The sequence below is a fragment of the Lates calcarifer genome, linkage group LG16_LG22, assembly GCF_001640805.2.
Source record: "Lates calcarifer isolate ASB-BC8 linkage group LG16_LG22, TLL_Latcal_v3, whole genome shotgun sequence".
Classification (NCBI taxonomy): Eukaryota; Metazoa; Chordata; class Actinopteri; family Centropomidae; genus Lates; species Lates calcarifer.
In genome coordinates, this window is record NC_066848.1 from 6,193,536 (window position 1) to 6,209,446 (window position 15,911).

The following is a 15,911-nucleotide window of genomic DNA, read 5'->3' on the forward strand; positions in this document are numbered from 1 at the left end:
GCTCTTTACTCCATCATACTGTTCTGTGTCTTTCTGTGGATCCCCTTTGTCTATTTCTACTATGAAGAAAGGGATGACGACAATCTGAACAAATGCTCGGTAAGAATGCACCCCTCTTCCGCACATTGCACTGTGACCTGCTTAGATGTGGTGCTGAGGAATTCAAATTTTATTCAGGTGATGCAGTGTGGCTGACCAATATGCTAATGCAAAATATGTCCTCCAGCCAACTTAAGGCAACACAAACCCATTTGTTTGTGCACGTTTTAACATTTTACATGACAAACAGTAAAAGCAAATATTCAGCCTTTTCATTTTTATATACATGAATTTCCTAAGCTGCTTTGTGGACTGCATCGAGCTTCACCCATTTGATTTCAGGTTTTATCAGGACAGATAGATTATATGTGTCTTTGCTGTAATGCTTCAGTGTTTTGCTCCTTGCTTCTAAATGATAAATAACATTCACTTTAAACTTGAAATTTGAAATGTATTAATCCTCTCTTTGTATAATTATATTATAAACAGTAAAATCTGTCCTATAACTCACTATCTATGGTTAAATGCTTTTTGTCTATTCGACTGTGCCTGTTTATTTAATATACAAAGAGTATTCAAATAGTAAATAAACATTGATTTATTCTTTTCAATAATAGCAGAATAGCAGGTAACTGATCTGTCAAGCCCTACCATTGACTTGTTTTACTGTGTCTTTTGAATCATCTCCGGTTGTGAAAGATGCTGTGTCGACTTTTTGACCTCTTGCTGTGCTGATCAGCAATGTGTTGTATTCCTGTATTCTGTTGTCATGCGCTTAACAGGACACATATTCTCACCATGATCTCAGAGGTGACATGATTTCTGCTGACTGCACAAGGGCAGTAATGCATATTGACAGTTAGTGGAGATAATGTACCGTAAAGGATGAGAAGATCATTCCTGTAAAAAACAAAAAAAAAAAAAAAAAGAGGGGGGTGAAAACATTAAAAAACATTTTGAAAAACTCAACATTCTTAAGGCCTTGGAGGCTCTTAAAGTGTGTTTGTGTTTACAAGGAAACTCTCCATTAGCTACACAAGCTTAATAAATGTAATACAAAACTGATCAAGACAAATGAATATTTATACGATCATTTGTGGCAGTCACATTGTCAAACCTTTGGGCCAGTCCATTCATACTATAAATCACAGGCCCCATATTGTCACCTGAAATTTGACAAAATTTGAAATCCCTATCTTTATAAGTCTTTTTAGTGAGTGATATACCAGAGTAGCTATCGCACTGTGCCTTTTCACCCTTCTGTGTGTCAGTTTTGAGCTGACAGAGGCACTTTCTCTCACAGACAGGGAGGTCTTTTGTATTGTTACTTTAAAAGCACCTTGAATAGCACTGGGAGTGACATGTTATCTCTGCCAGGTCAAACTGGATCTACAGTAACTCTATATAGTTCTCACTCACTATAGTCCTTAGCTAAATAGAGTATGACTCCCCCTTCTCTCACTCACAATGAATAATAATGTTTCACTTTACGGCCGTGATTGACCAGTTTAATTTTTTCTTTTATTACAGCAAGTGAAAAACGCTCTGAAGTACACAATTGGATTTGCCATTGTCTGCGTGGTTCTCCTTTTAATTGGGTAAGTTGGAGACATGGATGGCTTCTTCTGCTTCACTACATGCTAGGTAGAAGGAGGGTGTAATTAGAGGACCCCTCAAACAGCTGCAGAGCCATTTGTCTGGCCGTTAAGCTATTCAAGAAAAAAACTATATACCCCTTACTAAATATAACTGTAGTATCTCATCTATTTGAGTTTTCCATTAAATTTTCCATTAATCAGCTGATAAACTAGATTCCTTGCATTTGTTCCATGCACAAAGCACATGTGGAAGAAATATTGAGTCTTTTTTTGACATTCTATATTGTATCTACGAATTTATATTGATGCACATTCTCAGCCATGTCCCATTTATCTCCAGGTTTTATACTGGTTGTGTTCAGTAGCACCTGAACAACATAATAGATTTTCCGTGCAGCCATGACAGCAACATGCCTGGAGTTCAACCTATACGATTTAATGTGCTCTCTCAGCCATTAAATGGTGAACTGGAGGAAGGCTTACCTGGTTTGGGAAAAAAATAAAGGACACATGACTATACTTTCCTACAGCTTAAAGTTTAGAAGTAAGGACTTTTTATAGACAGAAGCAATTTAGCCCCTCTTTTATCCCATGAGCTGGGACTACTGTTGCTTTGTTCTGGCAATTGTTGTTTTGGTCCTTTGATTTTCAACAACATGATAGCTTTTATCCCCGACTGCTTTTCTGATTCAGAGAAACATAATGGCCTTGTTTGGTGACTGTTCACTCAGTAGGTCCGTGCTTGATGTCACAAGGCCTTTTGTTTGTTGTCTTTTACCTGGGAATGTGATTAACTCCTTAAATGACCCCTGACCTGTCACTGTGGTACAGGTTTTGATTATTTTCCTCAATTGTGACTGCAAATAACTAACCTTAAAAATTTTGGATGACAGCTCCAGAGTCTAGATGTCTTCAAAGAAAATTACCCGTCACATTTACACTAATATTTATTTGAGACCTTGACAACACAAGTTGAGCTCTGCCAGAGAACCAGAGTATGCGGCTGCTTGTGTCATAGCACAAATTGCTATGAAGATGATGACCATTTACCTGGGTAAAGTTAAATCCTTACTGCAGACACAGTTGTCAAGAGTTGGCTAAGGGTTAAGGTCATTGTGATGAGATGCTTTTTTCAATGAAAAATTACACATAACATGACCGAAGGGAAGCACATGAAAAAGATTAAGTGCAAGTGTGGACCCCTGGGGATATCCACATGATACTGGGGCAGATAAAGCCCATTGAGGCCTGAATTTTGTTTTTTGCATATGAGGCAAAGGGAGCTCTCTGAGGTGCTGATCTAATGTCTTTCACCTCCTGCAATGAAGTTTTTTTATTTTTTACTTTTTTAACTCTTTTTGGACTACCATTTTAAAAAAACGTCTTTAAAGCACCCTACTTTGATGTGTAAGCAGCATATTTCATTTATTTTTTAGATGTTAGATACTAAGAAAGTTTCTGGCCTATTTCTCTCTTGTCTGTCAAGGGATTAATGTAAATGTAAAAGAACTTCATGATCAATGGAATTAAAATCTGCACAGAAATTGAGCATCTATACTGTTGACCCTCTCTCCACATAAAGATATTCTGTAACCCAAAGAAATGCTGCTTCAGTAGTGCTGACAAAATATATACTGTATATCCTCACAAAACTGTTCAGATATAGCTTATGTATCTATGCTTTAAATGAACCTTCTGTAGATCTGTTTTATGTGGTGGGCGATGGGTTTATATGGACAAATGTGAATTGGACCATTGATTAATGTAAGTAGGAACTAACAAGATATGTGGGAACTTATTATAATGAACAAAACACTAGGTCACATCCACTTCTTCAAGGAAATGCATGTTTAAAGGTTAAAATACCTTGTTGATTGGAAGATGAACATATACCGTACTTTTATGGGGCACAAATATCAGAGTGTGTGTGCAAAGAACTGCTGAAGTCACTCAGCAGGTCATGATAGTAATGGTTAATAGAACTCAATATGGAAGGCTATAAAATTTTCGATCTCATGCAGCATATGTTTTTTGTCAGTTTTTTCCTTTCCAAAATAACTTGGAAGGGACAGGGGGGTGCAGAGCTTAGAAGACTATCCATTGTGTTACAAATTACTCATAAATAAATTAATACAGTTTTCAAGGGTGCATCCAAGGTGGATAAGCAAAAGGTCAATAAAATGGTTTGCAAGATCCTTTTCATACAATTTGTAAGCCATTCAGAGTGAACATGTCTATTCATGTCTGGCATGTGCACAAGTTTTCACCCATGTTCTTGTTAAGAACTTTTTAAAGTTTGTTAGGCCTTAACTGACTCATTAGGACTTGTAAGGCAGTTTAAGAATTGTCATTAGGATTTGTCAGCTGATGATATTTCCTGAGATGATAAATTCTTGGATTCTTCAAACCTTGTGGTAATATTCAACAGCTACAAACTCCTCTAAGCAACTGACTGAGGGTCTAAAAATGAAGGTAATTGATGCCTACATAGCAGAGGAAGGTTATGAAAAGATATCAAAGCACTTGCAGCTTGAAACTTCCACTGTTCGAAATGTCATTAAGAAATGCCAGTTAAGGGGAACTGTGGATGTCAAGACAAGATCTGAAAGACCAAGAAAACTTTCAGATAAACCTGGACATCAGCTGGATAGAAAGGCTAAGTAAAAAGTAAATCCCCTACGTGACTGCAAAGAAGCTGTGAGAAGGTTCAGCTGACACAAGAGTGATGATGCACCATTTCACTGTGCAGCATGGGGACCTATAGTGTCTACATGGAAAACTCATGAGAAGGAAAACGTAACTGCAATGCCTTCACAAAAGTCTGGACTGCACAAAACAACATCTGGACAAGCCAGAATCATTCTGAAAACAAGTTCTGTGGATAGCTATTTGGCCACAATCTCCAAAGGTGTGTTTGGAGAAGAAAAGGAGCAGAGTTTAATGAACAGACCACCGTGCAATCTGTTAAGCAAGAAAGTGAAACTCCAAAGAGACTGACTTCTACACAGGACAGTGATCTATAGCAGATCTCAGACGGCCTTCACAGTCCCCTGACTTGAACATCTTTGAAAATCTGTGGGTGGATCTTAAACATGCTGTGTGTGCAAGACAGCCTAAAAATATCTTCAAACATGAAGTAATCTGCAGGAAGAGAAGGTGAAAAATACTAAATCAAGAACAGAAAGACTCTAAGCTGTTACAAGACATGTTTGCATGCTGTGGCACAAGCTACAATTACCATACTTTTTCTGTTTTTTAAGTTCACAAAGTGAAAATTAATAGTGCATTAACATTTGGAGAAAGAAAGTCTGCAAAATATTTGATTTGACCAACAGCACACATTCACAGTATACACTACCAGTCAAGACACATACATATCTTTGGCAGAAGAGGTGTGGCTAAAGCAGCAACATTATAAATCATGAGAATTGTGAAATTAGAAAAAAATCATACTCTTTAAAGAAGAGGAAAAGCTCAGGTCTACTTTTACAGCAGCAAAAAAATTACCATGGAGCTTAGACATGTCTTTGCTGGAGTGGAGAACATACTGTGAAAGCTTCTTTTCCTATTTCTGTCTGAGCATTAAGCTATATAGGACATGAAAGGTCTGTGTATTAGAATACAGATGTTAGACCAGTAGTAAATTTTATGTGCTGCCCACCACATTTTAACTTTGTACTTTGTTTAGATTTATTTATTTATTTATTTTTAAATAAGGTGTATTGTCACTGTTTTCCAACAGAAGTAGCAGCAGTCTGGCTCTCGTGGCATTTGTCAGCAACAGAAATGACACTGGTGCTTTATGTTCAGAATCTGTGTGTGGGATGTAGAGAAAATACACCCATGTCACCCAAACTTATTGCGTGTTTGGAGACTGTGACTGCCCAGAAATAACTAAATGCTTTTTACCTTACTTTTCTGAATTATTGTTTTATTGCTTTCAGAGCCTTCGTTCCACTTGAGGCCCCACCTGGCCAGAACTCCACTCAGTGGGAGAAAGTACAATATCTTTTTGAGGAACTTGGAAGTAGCCGTAAGTACAGCCTCTTTAGAAAATATTTCCTCTTATTTTCAACTTGGGTCTTATTTTTATAGTTGTTCTTACCATAACTATCAGATTTTATTTCCTTTATTTCCTTTTAACTCAGACAACTTAATTCACCCCACCTTTCTTCTTGATATTAGTCATATTCATTACTCCCTTGAAGCCACATCCATGGCCACATCCATTGCTCTAGTCTCTATTATCTTGTCTCTATTATCAGCCATTGAATGAAACGTCTAAAGGTCTGCTTTGGCAGAATGGGGAGCAAATTTTAGATGTGATGCAACTGCAGGCAAAGCAAATGAAGCAATTGAAGGAATTGACTACATGGTCCCAACACCATGAACACGCCCTCCTTAGGCATCTTCACTTGTTGAACGGAGCATTGTCTGTGCTTATGTGCATGCAAATGCTTGAATGTTGCCAAATTTGGACTCCTAACAGTCCACTGGCCTTTTGCCATCTGGGGATCAAGGAGGAAGTTGAACCATCTGCCTCTCTTCACAATAGTGGACCCCTACATTCTCTCCCTAGCCTTCCTCCCTTGGCACAGGAGGAAATTGCTCGGCTGCAAAAGGGGAAGTGTGAGGCTCATCCCTTTTCTAATCCCCATCACTTCTCTCTCCAGATGGGAGGTTAATTGTGTAAAGGAAAGGCACTTTTGCCACATAACCCTGCTGACTGCTTTGCAACGACTGTTCATTAAGGCCACTACATCTCTAATGGTTCCAACATTACATTTGTTACAATGCTCCAGTGATGCTTGAATGTACTCAGGATCAGTAGCTATTAATGTTGCTGTTCAAGAACGTACAGTGAAATCTTATATTGACCTTGCCTCAAGGGAGGGGTGGTGGTGGTGGTGGTGGTGTATGGGGTGTAGGGGATGGGAGTCCAACCTAAAGAGTCCTTGGGCAAGATTTTTAACACTTACCTTTTCCTCTCTCTCTTAATTATCAGTGAGAAAAGAACACATAAATTCACACTGATCCTGAGCCTTAAATCATTATGTGTTTTCATGTTTGAGAATGCTGTTTTCATGTTTGAGAATATTTACCACCAGAAGTGGTAAGACAGTTCTGTAGGACAGTTGTGTCATACCATATGTGATTTTAAAAATGAAACAATCAATAAACCATTAAATTAATGAAATAAAAATAAATAAGAAAAAAGAAGACATGTCAAAAGATCACACACGCGTTTGCTTGTTGTGGTGCATATGCAGTATAACAAACCACGTGCAGTGTAACTTATATTTAATTCCTGCTCACCAGTGACCAAGGCAAACCATGTGTTTCAGTTTGTTTTTTTCTAAAGCAGCCATTGATATCTGTTAATTTCTCTATAATTTTCACTATAATTACTATAATCATTTTGATGAGAGTAGTAGCTTCCATAGGATATTATCACATCATCATGGATAAACTAAGCAATCTTTGCATGGTAATGCAAATCAGTCTGTTATTTAAAAGTTTAACTTTGAGAAACTAGTAGTAGACAAGATGTTCCCTTCACTGTTAATTGTTCCACTGCAGCAAACAGCAGTCTGGAGTACTCAGCCTTCTTGGAGTCTCTGGGTGGGATCCAGGAGAGGGTGAATTTCCAGGTGGATGTTAGGGTTAGGGCCTGCATTTAATTACATGAATTTAATCCACACTTTTTTGCTCTGTATCTCTCTATTTAAATTTTGTGTTCTATGTTGTGACTGCATATAATACTAATCATAATCCAGCCCTTACAATATTTGTATCTAGTTTCAAAGTTTCACCTGTTTAGATTAGATCATTTATTACTTGGTATACACTTTTTTTAACAGAGTTGTAAAATAACATGGGTAAAAATAGAGGCTATTATTTTTTAAATGTATTTAAGGCTTCAGTTGACAGAGTCATGGTAAGGGAGCTAGAGTGATGCTGTTGATCTCATCTTGATTGACCTTTTGACATTTTCTGCTGTCCCTCAAGTTTGTGATAGTGCTTTATCTGTATTAGCATGGCATCCCTCGACTGTGGGATTAAAGCTACAATATGCTCAAAATATCCTCCTCTATCCACAAACTGTTATCTAACCCTATTTCCCAAATTATATGACTTTTTCAGTTTTATACTCACAGACAGGAAAAACAACCATGATGGTCTCTGATAACTTTCCCAACTTTGGCAGTACATGGTTGTACATTTTAGTATATCCCATACCTTTAATATACAGCTGCTTCCTACTCGCTTTTGATGATCCTGTCATTACACAGAAGTAGGGTGCTAGGGCTAAAGGAGCTCCTTAATAAGCTCTTCTCAAGTCTCATGCATGCACACAAGCCTGAAGGGCTATATGCAGGGTGAGATAAGAGCTACCTCATTCCATTGCTGTTGGAATCGAAGCTGTACAGATGTGGAAGCACCACCACTGATAATACACAAAATTCCCTCTGTTTAATCCCCGGAAAATCTGCTCAAGAAACCAAGAAGAGTGGCAGCAAAGATCTATCCCTTGCTTTGTGTAGAGTTCATGAACAGAATGTTCTCCATGCAGAACATGGAGCTATTGTCTATTTTACCAAGCTCACCACTAAACAAAGGCAGCAAAATCGCAATGAAACGCTCGGGAATAGGAAACATGTATTCAAATGTTAATGTTCAGCCCAGCTGTCAGACTTCAAAGTTTTCTTTTTGCATGCAATACAATAGGGAGCAGGTATATAATTTATCTCCATTTTCCACCTCTTTGTCCTGCTGCTTGTGAACTGCCTCTAAAAGAAAGTGATAAATGTTATAAACAGCACAAATTATACATGCCCTGAATACTGACTTAATATTGTCAATCAAATGCCACTGTCAAGGAGAAAGGCAAGCAGAGAGCCACCTATGCCTGTGCTGACAGGTGGGCTGGGCACTATGAAGTTGCTACTGAGAGGGTGTGGGATATCTATAGAGGGACAACTGTGTAGCTTTTTAAGTGGAACCTAATGACAGGTGGGATCGTGACAGGGGAGAGAGGCAATCAGACTGTTCATCAATCCCTGTCTTCTAACTCCAGCTCTGACAGCTGGTGTGACACCTACTGTTGCCCTTGCCTGATGGGTGGTCCCCTTTATGCCTCAATCAGAGGTGACACACATCAACTCAACCTGCACACATTGAAAGATCCAGCTGCTTAAACACTGATCGTGATCAATGTATGAAATGACAGAATGCAAAAAAATGGTGACCAGATATGTCTCCAGAGGAAGACCTTACAACAGTTAATTAATTAAAAGCAGGTATTAAATCCAAGAGTACCACAATACAAACATGATGCATTGTCCTTGTCCTTATGAATAACATTTTTCTAAATTCCCTAAATTGTACTTTAGAGAATATCATTACAGAGATATGTCCTTTCAGTTCAAGATGGGCCTGGTATCAGGTGTGTAGTTAGTTAAGATGTACAACATCCAATCTTTTTAAAATTTCTTTCAACTGGACTTGTAAATCTGTTTGATGTCATGCTTTTATTCCACAATGATTTCCAAGGCTTCCTAATTATATTCAGGACACTGGGTCAGTTCATCCAAATAAATTAAAAAAAAAAAGCTTCTCCCAGTTTGCAGAAGACACTGTACAACCAGCTGAGTAGTACTGACTTTATTTGTGCAATCAGTGCAGTGCTCTCTTAAAACTCACACACACTAGTTTATAGTATAAACCGGTTAAAAGTTTTTGCACATCAAACAACATTTGATCACACCCACTGAAGAACACGATTGTTTCCCTTCCCAAATGTTAGCTGGCTGAGTAATGGTAGCCAGCATTTATATTTTGTATCCTGTTCCAGTCTGTGCTCCAGCTTCAGTTTGATAAGAGCATTTTTTGGCTCTGTGTATTACAGTATTTTTTTTTTGTCTGACCAAGACATGCAGCACTCCTGTTGCTTTTGAAATAATTGGGGGCATTTAAAGGGAACTAGATTACGTCAAACTGTTCCTCTGAAATTTTCCCATTGGATCATCTACAGGAGTGTGGTAATGACATTTTAGAAGCATCTGTAGAATATTAAAATAAATTTAGATGCAGTGTTACTGAGTTCACACAGCTGCTGCAGTGGGGTCTGAATGTTGGAAACATTTCAGCTGTCAATGTTGAGTTTGAGAAGCAAACACCTGCCTTAAATACCATCAAAGTGCACACCAGAAAGTCAGCTCTTGATAGTTTTTGCATGTGTCAAAGAGGCAGTTGATGTTTCTTTCAGAGGTCAAGGTCAAATCTCTAATGGCTTTCCTGTCTTTGCCCCTGCAGATGGTCTACCTGCTCTGTCTTTCTCCATCAGTACCTTGACCTTGATTGGCATGTTGGCAGTGATCACTTACACGGTGAGTTGGGACCTGAGACAAGTGGATGATGATGGTGTTTCATGTGTTCAGTGGAGCTCTATCTGCACACTAATTAAGGCAATCACCCAGTGAGATGATTTCCAGATCTTGCCAGCCCTGTAGCTTAACTGTTCTTATTGAGACATCGGACATAGAAAATGTTTTGAGGTATGAAGAAAGAATTCAGAATAGAATCATCTTCCTTCGTCAGATTTACCCAACATGACTTTTCACTTGATATGTCAGGATTGATGATGCTTTTTTTTTTTTTTTGGTAAAATATTCTTTGAGCTGCAGTGCAGTTTCTTAAAGTTTTTAAAGTACAAATGGTTTCCCACCTTTTTGGTTGAGATGTACTTTGTGAAGGAGTGGCCTCTCAGTGTTAGTAATGCCTTGTGGTTTTAAAGCTCTGGCATTCAATTGCTCAAATTGCTTAGACTGCTGTCTTTCACCTGAGCGCCTGAGACTTTTGCATGATGTATGTGCACCCTTCTCTGGCTTATCAACCACTTATCTGCTGTCTATTTATATATATAGATCTACCACAGTGTCCATTAATATATGCCTATATTTTGATTCCCTCAGCATTCTGCAGTTTTTCATTTTTTCCTAGATCAGAAAAATTGACTGCGCTGTTAATGCTGTCCATTTTTCATAGCTGTTATCTTGGTAACTAGACTGTGAATATTCCCTGGAGGTGGCGCTGGTGTCAGGGTGGGAGTAACACAGAAAAAAGAAAAAAAAAAAAACCTCCTCGGGTATCAACCCAGAGAGTGAGAGGAAAAGTGACAGCCAACCCCAATCTATCCAGTTTCTGTTGAGCTCAAAGAGTTCTATTTGACAAATTACACAACAATTGAATGTGGAGCTCTAATGAATAATACACAACCTAGTCAAGTAAGTTGTAGAACTAATCTCCCTGTAGGACACATAATCCATCTCAGCTGGGATTTTATCCACTGTTCTCTCACTTTACTTCTCACTGTTCTCTAAAGGGTGGATAATTACCTAGTACATTTTGAGGATGGAAGTGTGCTTAGATTTTCACTGACCCCATGTTGCTGTGGGCTCTGTGAATGCCCTGTGGAAATCAAAACTCCCGGTGTGTCTTTGTTTTTGATGTTTCTTGTTTTGATGAAGTCAATCAAAAGAAATCAGGCCTTTGGGTGACAACAGCAGCTGCCCCTTCCTTTTTTATTCTCACAGACACAAATCCAGGGGCTCTTTTTATTTCCCTTTTTATCCCTTCGTTTATTTTATTTGCTCTCTCCTCTCTCTTTTTATCTGAAAGCGGCAAAACTCTTCTTGGTGGTGACCTACCCGTATTTGCAAAGAGCTGTGTGATTTATCATTCTTTACTAAGTGTTACTACTAAGCCTGATTAACTTAATGGAATCTAAGTGACGGGTCCCATAGCGGAAATGTTGACCATGACTCCTATGGTAATTTATCACTGCTCTTTGTGAACTAACCATCTACCCTTAACGTAAACAATTCTGCGATGTAACACTAGATAACACTTCAGCCAAGTGCACTTTAAAGTGATGCAGAGTGAAACATGTTATAGCTTTTACTTCTTTTTTTCTTTCTGTTTTTTTCCACTTTCTCTGGTTCACACAATTTTATATTAAACAGAGGTATCCTCTGTGAGCAAATAATGTCTTCTGTTTTGGCTAGGTTTGGTGTTTGTCCAACTTTTTACACTAAGCCAATTCTTTTAACAGTTTAAATATATATAGTTTATATTCAGATGTTATCTGTCATGGTGTTCTAGTACAATTCCAGTCCTGTAACTAATTTAACTACAGTATATCAAATAGAGCTCAGCCTTAGATGGGATGATACTTCAAGTTCAAATATAATTCATTTATTTTTCCAGTGTATATTACTGACATACTGCAGGTGTGCTCATCACACTAGTAATTTACTCTAACGTCAACTATTTAAATCTTGGTCTTTTCTCTGTTAACTAAGAAATAAGTGACTTAAAGCGCTTAATTTTCGCTATCATCTGCAAATGGCTGAAAATTTAACAATGTTTCAGTTGTTGTGCCGTGTTATAGTTTGTCAATTTCAGTTTGATAGAGATAGCAGGTTCCAGTCCTGTGTCTTGAATTTTGGTGGTTGGGGCTTCTCTTTTGTGTATACTTGAATGAAGAGATTGTACCTTTAAGAACACTCAATAATTTCAAATAACTAACCATGCATTGACTTTGAGATGAAAGCCACTTTTTAATGGTGGGGATTTTATTTGGTAATGCAAATCTAGAGATATAGTAAATATCTTCCACATTACCCAGAATGTTTGCACATGCATACGAGCTCTGTATTATCTCCCGCTGTGCTTGATTGTACCCAGCAGTGATGACATGAGACTGATAAGGGTGATCTCAAAGCTCATGCATCATGTGAAGTCCTTTAAAGTCATTTAAAAGCTTGGCTAGCATATTGACTTATGACTCTTGTGGCCCTGTCTCCTGTGGACCTACCTTTCTCTTGCTCTTAAATTGCCAGCCATAAGATGCTGATGCTGAACTAAAGTTTAGAAGATTAATGTCTGTTGATCTAATCATAGTCCCTGAGATTGACCTGGGAAGATGGGGTTTTTGAGTGAATCAGAGAGATGTCACTTATACTTATTTAAGGTTTTTTCACTCCTTTGATGCTTGTTTGATTTCCATATTTTAGATTTAAAATTAAATTTTTATAATTTATATTTTATAACATATTTTTCCCACTGAAGTTTGAAGTTAAGAAATGTGTAATTAGATTTTGAATAAAACATGGCATGTAAGATTTACTGCAGTAGAACTGTTTAGTTTGTAGTTTCTACAACACTTTCAAGAACAGTAAAACACTGTCAACTAAAAAGAAGGAATGACATAAAACTAACATTATCAGAGCAATACTCCTCTCTCTATTAACATGTATTTGCATATTAAGCAAACTAAAAATCCCAGATGGTGATGCCCAGTATAGCAGCTATCAGTTATTGATAGGCTTAAGAGTATCTGTATCTATACTCTGTTCATGAAATATTCTCATGTTTTTTAATCAAATATTAGCATGAGAAATTACGTGATTATGACACCACTGGTTGTCTTAACTCTTCACAGAAGGCTTACTGCAATTAGATAGGAGTAAAACTGGATACAGTGTCTTTCAGAAATCCAAAAGAACACTCTGGGGGTAGCCTGAGGAGCCTGTCAGTCAACCATGGCTGGCCTTTTCATAACTGGACTGTTTTTTTGATTTCTTTTTGTAGAAAATTGGATAGAATCAATGCCCTTCCAAAGGAACTTTTTAAACATTTGACTCACACAACCTCAGGCAAAAATACATGTTATAAAGAACTATTTAGACCTCTGCTGGATCCACATCAGGATCATTTTAAGCATTCAAAGCAATATTGTGCCAAAGGCCCAACAAAGGGCAAGTGTAGAAAGTGCTATTTATTGGCCATTGTTATATAATTTAACAGAGTTTCAGTTTACATGCTTTCTGCTCCTCTCCATATAATGACTGCCATCAAGAGGTAACATTATTTAGTTAAGGCATTCCTTCTTTTTATTACCAAACTTTATAACAGCAAATATCTTGAAGTCTTTAAGATAGAGCAGCTTTCTGATAAATCAGATCAAAGATGAAGTTGAGCTTTATTGAGCAGCTGCTGGAAGGATGAGAAAACATATGGGTTGGATGCTCAATCATTCATTTTCAAATTTTCTCATTTAGGCTATTAATGTATGATAATATATAATATAGCAGGACTACATTAAAAATAATTTTTACCAATCACCAATCAGAGCTTTCCTAAACCCCTCTCCTTATTATAGCTGTTGCATTATCTAATCAGTATTGTACTAAAGGATTGTTAGATGGAACAACGACCAATACACTGCAAATTAATGCAGTAACATGAAAGGGATTTAATAACACTCAGCCAGCTGATATCAAAAGCAGGATATCATCATTATAAAGGGACTTTTTTTGTTGCTGGAACCAGCCTTAATACCTGTTACCAGATGGGCACATCTAACTATGGTGAGGCAGAACTGGTAGCGCTGTAGCTGCAAGAAACTTCAGGCCCTCTCTGAGGACTATCCCACAGAGAGAGATATAATTAAAAAAATTAATAAACATGTCCCTCAGGCCAGTTGCTCTGCTGGGAGCCAGCAACAGATTTTGGTTTAAACTTTATGAATGAGGTCCAGGTATTTGTAAACATCAATGCAAAAGTTATTACCTTAAATAAAGACCCAGCACAGACCCTTTTCATGGGAGACATTTTGACCTGTTAAAGCAGGAAAAGCTCAGGTCGATTTAAGAACAGTGATGATGGCTGCATTCCACGTAGGTCAGCCAATTCTAGCTATCTGGTGTTGTGGATGCTCAGTCTTACCAGTACACTTAATGAAGTGGAGCCATCATTAGGGTTATTACATATGCTACATATGCTTATCCTGCTTCAAAATTGAAAATGTATGACATGTAAAGGGTCTGTTGGTCTACAGAGTTGACATCTAGCAGAATATGTTCTAACCATTTGTTGACCAAAGGCTTTGCTTGAAGTCTTCTATGTCAAGCCAACAAATGTTAGTCTGCCCTGTCCTGTGTGAAGGGCATGTTAGAAACTAACTAGTATCAGATTCAAAAGAGGCAGGCAACATTTGAATCTGGGGCAGAAAGCCTTGAAAAGTTTTATAAAAGCTAGGAGTCAGGCTGTCAGGTCCAGTCATCTTATTATTCTGCTGGTCATTTATTGCACTGTAATGTGTTGTTGTCTAGCATGTTTATTGAACTTGTCCTTCTCTTCCTTCAGTGTATGAGGAAAATTAACCATTGATAAGAATATTTCTATTAAAGAATCACTATGTACAAACATTAATAAAATGTTTGAAATGATGTTTTTTTCCCTAAATTAGGCAAATATGTGCTTGATTAATTGAAACACAAGCTCTCTTTGTAGCTTATTTGTTGTGCAAGGTTTTGGTGTTGTGCTCTTTCCTGTAAACGTTTAGAAAATTATACCAAACAGTGTGAAACATCTAGAGTATCAATTTAAGCAATACATTATTGTAAATATTTTGTGAAATATTGAATACACTCGGGGTTGTTGGGGTGATTTTTAAATTGTCACTGAGGACCATTCTGTTTTGAGCTGTTGATGTACATTAAGATATAATGGTATATAACGAATGATGGAGGGCTTGTTCAGGTGTTTAAACAAATTATTCCTCAAGTTAATTTGTGAACTAAAAATGTTGTACATTTCATGGATACTCAATTTTTTTTACAAGACAAGAATCAGGTGACTAAGCCCTGCGCCACGTCTGCATCACTGTGTCCCATTTTGGGATTTTCCTTAACCAAATATTTAAATATATTTAAATAATACTTAAATATTTCAATACAAGTGTGTCACCATAGAGTGGCCCCTTGATCATACCACTTTGTCAGTTCTGACCTCCATTATAATAATAGTCAAGGCCCTCAAAATTACAGCGGTGACCCCTGTAGTCCTGGATGTAAAGAGGGGTAAAATACCACCCAACCCAGTCAGTTTTTAATTGTAAATGATCCTTTTTAGGTGGGATGTAAGCCAAACGAACATCGTTTGATGGTTAAATGATTAACTATGGTCATGTAGTGGTAGAATGAACACACATCTATCAGAGTTTTTCATACTAATAACAAAAGACCCTTTTTGTTTCGACAAAATTGAATTATCAGTCATAGTTAAGCAGTGTCAGAATGAGAACGAAATCTTTGATATGTCCCTAAAACTCATACAAAACACGAAAGAACCATTAACAACACTAAAAAAGCATATTAAAGGCAAAAAAAAAAATTAAAAAGAGGAACCAGCCAATTAAAAAAACCC

The 15,911-nt window shown here is 37.5% G+C and overlaps 1 protein-coding gene across 1 annotated transcript in view; it reads left to right on the forward strand.

The window, feature by feature from the left end:
- Nucleotides 1-15,911, forward strand: part of lmbrd1 (LMBR1 domain containing 1) — a 50,428-nt gene that overhangs the window by 11,421 nt on the left and 23,096 nt on the right. The window contains exons 4-7 of the mRNA XM_018693244.2: nt 2-99; nt 1,570-1,637; nt 5,582-5,670; nt 9,954-10,027. Of these exons, the coding sequence (XP_018548760.1) occupies nt 2-99; nt 1,570-1,637; nt 5,582-5,670; nt 9,954-10,027 (329 nt within the window). The remainder of the gene's footprint in view (nt 1; nt 100-1,569; nt 1,638-5,581; nt 5,671-9,953; nt 10,028-15,911) is intronic.